This window comes from Hevea brasiliensis, chromosome 14, assembly GCF_030052815.1.
Source record: "Hevea brasiliensis isolate MT/VB/25A 57/8 chromosome 14, ASM3005281v1, whole genome shotgun sequence".
Classification (NCBI taxonomy): Eukaryota; Viridiplantae; Streptophyta; class Magnoliopsida; order Malpighiales; family Euphorbiaceae; genus Hevea; species Hevea brasiliensis.
Genome location: NC_079506.1, coordinates 78,026,558 through 78,032,770, shown reverse-complemented (window position 1 = coordinate 78,032,770; position 6,213 = coordinate 78,026,558). Strand labels below are relative to the sequence as shown.

At 32.7% G+C, this 6,213-nt stretch overlaps 1 protein-coding gene across 1 annotated transcript; it reads left to right on the top strand.

The window, feature by feature from the left end:
* The first annotated feature begins 1,168 nt into the window (after nt 1–1,168).
* On the top strand, nt 1,169–5,847 carry LOC110641414 (bark storage protein A). The gene is made up of 6 exons (XM_058134639.1): nt 1,169–1,384; nt 1,479–1,490; nt 4,257–4,379; nt 4,469–4,678; nt 4,812–4,991; nt 5,648–5,847. Exons 1-6 carry the CDS (start codon nt 1,169–1,171, stop codon nt 5,831–5,833), a joined length of 927 nt encoding a protein of 308 aa, XP_057990622.1. The 3' UTR covers nt 5,834–5,847.
* Nucleotides 5,848–6,213: the final 366 nt, after the last annotated feature.

The following is a 6,213-nucleotide window of genomic DNA, read 5'->3' as shown; positions in this document are numbered from 1 at the left end:
TGAAGACACAGTCGACAGGGACTAGTGGAATGTTTGCCATCTCAGGGAAGTAGAAGAGTAGCCATAGCTACACAATCCAAAAAGTGCCATTCACCTTATTCAGTGGCGTATTGTCTAACACCATGGTAGACGAGGCTTGGAAAATAAAATCCCGTAGCATGGTGTCAACGGCACAACGCTGACCTAAGGCAAGAGAGCAGGCTAATGGCAAATGCTCAGCGGAAGGGCACCTAAAAGAGGGATAGAAGATGAATCAACAAATCAGGCACTAGTGGAATAAAGTATGGTCAAACTAGCTGATACTTGTGCTATGCTCAATAAGGGCATTATAAGAGGTGAATTTGTCCAGCTTTTTATATAAGAGGGCAACTCTGTGAAGGAACTGGGAACCTCATTGCCAATGATAGGTGGGCCTGTCAAGACTTTAATGTATTTTAGTGTGATGAACATAGGCCCCATTAGCAAGATGAAAAAGTTGTAGGATTTGGACCATAACCTCAAGGAGCCAACTAGTAACCTAGGATAGAAAGGTGGACTGCATCTAGATAGCTTGATGAAGTCATATATGCCCAGGAGCTTCCAAGCTTGAGAGAAGTGGGATTGGAGTCGGTCTATCTATGCCTCCCAGCTAGAAGAGTATTTTGGTCAGGATTTGATGTCACGTAAACGGAGGAGGGACTATAATTCATAGTTGAGCAATAGCTCCTGTGGCTCCCCAGAGGGAAAGAAGGCAGTGGAATGTCTTAAGGAAAAGTAAAAGGATCAATAACGGCAGCCCCTGCTATATGACCCTGAGAGAAAGAAGTAAGTGATATTAGGTACCTGGATAGAAAATTTGTATTGGATTAAGTGAAATAGTAGAAAAGCACAAGACTTATTGAAAAAGGACTAGATGATGAAATAGTCCGAGTCCTACCAGAACTGGTACCCACAGATCCTAAGGCGTTGGCACCTGCAGGTTCCGATGAGTTGGTACCTGCAAAAGCAAAAGTCTATACTCAGTGAGATGAAAATTGGACAGAGTTTTCCCTATATAATGGATAGCTAATTCTTCAAATAGGAATAAATAATCATAAACAACGATTAGACACAACTTGCAGAAAGTTCACGTATGTAGTAAGTTAAGAAATTACCTTCAGTAGCTTAAGAAAATAAATTAGTACTAGGCATGGGGAAAGTCAGTGGAGTATATACTTACAAGGTAGAAGAGGTAGCAGTTAGCCCAAGAACACCACTGCTGATGGGAGAAACCTGTGGTGCCATCAATGGTATCTATGGTACTGCTAATACTTGTAAGGTGGCAAGTACCTGGGCACTAGCTGGTACCTATGAACCAAAAGAAGGGTCTGATGCCATCTTTGCAAATATAAGGGATATAATGAGCGTTCCCAAACAATATTAATCAATCAAGAACTGCCGTTATTGATATACAAGTTCAAATACAACATTCATATTTAACAGATACAAACAATTTGCAGGATCAGCTGCAGGTACCAACCAACATATCACAGGCACCAACTAATATATTGCAAATGTCGATAAAATTCCCAATTCCATGAGCCATCAATTTGACCCATGCCCATTCTCAACCATCATCAAGAATCTCAAAATTACCAATTAAAGCAAGAATAAGAATAACAAGAAGAATACCTTGAATTAATTGCAACAAAGTGCAAGGTAAAAGGAGAATCGATAAGGAGAAATGCCGATCGAACTAGTATAGTGGAGAAGTGGTGCACTGGTGATGGATGGTTGATGAGATGACTAGTGATGAATGGCCAATGATCGAATGAGGAATGGAGCAATACTGGATCGATGAAGGGAGATTGAATGGTGATGCATCGACAAAGAGGAGGATGATCGGAGCTTGTTGACAAGGGGGACTTCAATTGCACAGTAATGGCACACTGATGGGGAAGAGAGAAAGAAAAAGAAAAGAAAGAAAGAGGAAGAAGAATGGCACACCGAATGGGAGAGAAAAGAGAGAAGGAGAGAGAGAATTAATTTGATTGGGTACTTTGAGTGACAATTAAGAGAATAGAATTTAATTGAAAAGATAATTCTGCAATAATTAAGAGGTTTGCAGTGATTAAAATTCTATGAGAATGATAATTTTCAGTGATTAGAGTTCTATAGGAAATTGAACTGTTATTGGATAGAATTAGCTTGAATTTCAAATTCCCAAGAAGATCATAGGGGATATTTGATTTTTTTTGAATTTTGAACAAAAGATGAGCTAAAATCAGATCTTGTCCACATAAAATAGCTTAGTCCGCCAATCCAAGTGCCAGAGGCAATTGTTTACATAAAAAATAATTATTTCATTTATTAATTATTTTTAGGCCTAAGAATTAATTAAATTAATTTTTTGTTAAATTAATTTAGTTAATTTTATTTTATTAATGTAATTAATTTGTGACCTAAGATAATTAATATTAAATTAATAGTGGTTAGTGGATGATTATTTGAAAAAAGGAAGTTGACAACAGTTTTAAACAATTCCACGGAGTAGGCAGATGACCATAGGTAACTGTAGAATGTAACAAAGTGTGTTTTAGAGTCTTTCAGATACCTGCAGGCAGAACTATAAATGTCAGATATACCATAATGTGAAAACCGCCAACAACATCAAATAACAACTCAACCAGATTCTAGCAGTCTTTTATCTTTATTTTATCATTTATTTTTTTCAAAATACTTGCATTTAATTTCAATTCTTATATTTTCTTTTTAAGCAATTAAAATATTCAATTCTAGTTCACTTGCCATCAATTACTTGTTATCCGTGAGATTGACTAAACTGCATACAATAAAGTCAGTTCCTATAATTATTTGATTCAAGAAGTCAGAGTGTAATTCCAGGTGATATACTCAATATCTAATTCGCCCGTACAACCGTAAGTTGTGAGACAATCAAATTGCTTTCAAAAAAGGAAACAAATTCATTTAAAAAATACTTTCTTCTATTAATTTTTAACTTTAAAAGAAATAAAAAGTCTCTTTTCTCTCATATTAAATATCAACTTTAATCTAAACATTTTTAAATTTTAACTACGATAATCATATCTCATATAAAATAATAATAATTATCTAAAATTCTTTTATTATATATATATATATTTTTTAAAAAAATTTAAGTTTACAATTCCATGCATTATAAAAACTCTACTCATCATATTATATATCTCTAAATTCTTTTTTTTAATTAAAATTTTTTGTTAAATTAGAAAAGGTTGAATTGTTTTTTAAAAAATTTATATTAACATATATTTAAATAATTATTCACTAAAAAATTATTTATAAAATTTAAACATTTATTTTTTAAAAACATGTCTTAATATTTAAAAATATAAGAATTTTAATAGTGATATTTAAAAAACACCATTTAGTATATGTTCTTTCTTTTCTATTTTATTTATCCTTTTATTAGTATATGTTAAATAATTTTAAGAAACAATAAAAAATAATCCATTAATCAACTTATTTATTTGTTAAGCCTTGAAATAAAATTATAATTAATTAAAAACTTATTCATTAATAAAATTTTATAATATAATTATGAAATTATAAAATATATATATATATATATATATATATATATATATATATATATATATTAAATTATATTATTAAAATAAAACTCATGAATAAAGTGTTACTTTGACCCTAAGATTAAATGCTGGCTTTACCACCGGTGAAAGCTATTTTTATATCATTTACATGCAAGTAGGTTTTTCTCATCATTGGATTGCGCCTGACCTATACAAGTATGGTGGATCAGAATTGTTGCAGAAACACAACATTTTATGTTATAATTTAGTTTTTTTAATCTTGCATTTAATTCATATGATGAATATATATTGTAGATAAAATGTTTGTTGATTAAAAACAAATTGTTTTTTCAGATGATATTTTGTTTATTTATTTATTTTAGTTTTGCAGTCTCCAATCAAATTAGATTTTTCTTGCTTAAATCCAACTTATCAGAAAATCAAAATACAAGATGTATGAGATTTATCTATTAGTCCATTGTAGACTGGATTTAGGTAATAATTTCCCGATTAAATCAGTGATAAATATATAATTCAGCTTTGCTTTTCCATATACGTTGGACTAATGACAGCTCTTTTTCTGCTTGTCGAGCGACTTTGGTTTCATTTGCCATGTCAGCTATGCTTAATAACATTAATTAATTGAGAAGAGTGTGGAGAGAGTCTTTCTGCTACATGTGATAATATAAAACTCAATTCTAATAGTGTGAATGCCAACCAAAAATATTCAAATCTTCTACTCAGATTTTCAATGGTCATAATTTTGATTTTTTAATTCATTACTCCATTGCAAAACAATTTGCTCACACTGGCCTTTGGGATTGGCTGGTACGTACAATGTGAATGCCGTTGATTTGGCGAAACTTGTCAATTGAAACCAACTGCTGCTAATATGATCAGAATTTCTTGATTAGGAGAACCCCAATGGAACTGTGGACTCCAGTGACTTTGCTCAGTTGAAGATTGGAGGGTACAATGTACCTGGAGGAGATGGCCTAAATCTGTTGGGACAAATTGGATACAGCAGTGAGCAATTTTTTACTGTTACAAGGAAGCCTAATGCTGCAGTTCCACTGTTCTGGGCAGAAGTAAGCCAGCACTGGCTTCAGCTTGCTGCAAGCTTGGAGGTTAGGCAAGCATATTTACATATCTGCTTTTTCTTTTGTTTTCTTTTCTTTTGTGGAGTATGTGAAGCTTCCTTTTATGGCTATATTTTGATTTCAATTTCTAATGTAGCTTATAATGATGACAATTATTCAGGGGATGGAACTGGAGAAATGTGTTAATTCAAGCTTTTGCCTTCCACAAAAGCCAAAGCTAGTTGTTGGGCTTAAGGGATCAACAGCCAACATTTTTTTAGACAATGCAGCTTACAGGGATTTCCTATTCCAAACTTTTGAGGTTTCAACTGTGGATATGGAGAGTTCTGCTGCAGTAATGGCAAGTTCCTTTACCATATTCATCTGACTGCGCATATAATCTATTGATTTCTTTACCGCCTGCTTGACATCTTACTGTGTAATTTCTCTAAACCTAATGAAATTGCATAAAAGATCATCCAAGTGCATACAAGTATCAGTTTGTGTCGATCAATCTTTGCACTTAGCTTCCATTTAAATTTCACATATTTTCATTTCAATGCATCATCACCAGTCTGAACTTGCCTAAGTTCTTGTGAGCCTGTTCGCCACATACAATAAGATATATGAGCTTATTAGTGACACTTGAAACTTGTCCAAATGTTCATTCTGCCAACCTGCCTGACTCTAAAAAAATGGACTGGTTTTTACTTTCCAAGCTTTACATATGATTTCAAACTTCTCCTTGTGCTAGCATCTTCTGCCTTCCAAAATTACAAGGAATAATTTTTACATGCATATTGACACACAAAAGAGGCTGGTTTTGGCGTAACAGTAAAGTTACTCAGCTTGTGACCTTCAGGTCACAGGTATGAGCTACTGAAACAGTCTCTTTGCAAAGCAGGATAATACTGCGTACATCAACTCTCCCGTAAACTTACAAATATGAAATGTTTTGTGCACTGAGGTACCCTTTATATTTACACGCGAAGGACTAATATACTAATGCTTTTGCAGACATGCTTATCAAATGGCTACCCTGTAATTGTCATCCGAGGAATGTCAGACTTAGCTGGAAGACAATCAGGAGAGAATCAAATTCGCATATTCGGTTCCCTTGCAGCTCTCAATGTTGCTAAAGCTGTTGTTAAATTTATCAGCAAGCTCCCAGGAGATGTTTATAATTCTAGTTCTGGAAAGTAACTATTTTATTAACATGTCAGTGCCGCAATCAATACTATTTATGAAGTAGGAACTGCTACCTTCAACTTCTAGGTGAAGTAGCATATATCAACAAATGTGTTTGCAGTAATTCAATTTATGCATTGTTTGTTTCACGGAAAATAACTTGTATTTTTTCATGAAAAATATTTTTTAAAAAAATCTTTTTAAAAAATATTTTATATGAAAATATTTTTTATTATTTGGTTACAAATTTATACTAATGATATATATTTATATTATATATGTATAAGTGTTTTCACATTTTAATATGATTATCAAAGTCTAAAAAATAAAAAATAACTCATTTTCCTTAAAAATAACTTAATTTGCCCCTGATCAAGAAAATATTTTCCGTTAAT

What these genes read in the sequence shown, in the direction of transcription:
- LOC110641414 (XM_058134639.1), top strand. Translation starts at nt 1,169, where the DNA reads ATGGGGAAAGTCAGTGGAGTATATACTTACAAGGTAGAAGAGGTAGCA. An exon ending in CTGGCCTTTGGGATTGGCTG is followed by an intron (nt 4,380 to 4,468) that starts GTACGTACAATG and finishes CTTGATTAGGAG; the next exon opens with AACCCCAATGGAACTGTGGA. An exon ending in AGAGTTCTGCTGCAGTAATG is followed by an intron (nt 4,992 to 5,647) that starts GCAAGTTCCTTT and finishes ATGCTTTTGCAG; the next exon opens with ACATGCTTATCAAATGGCTA.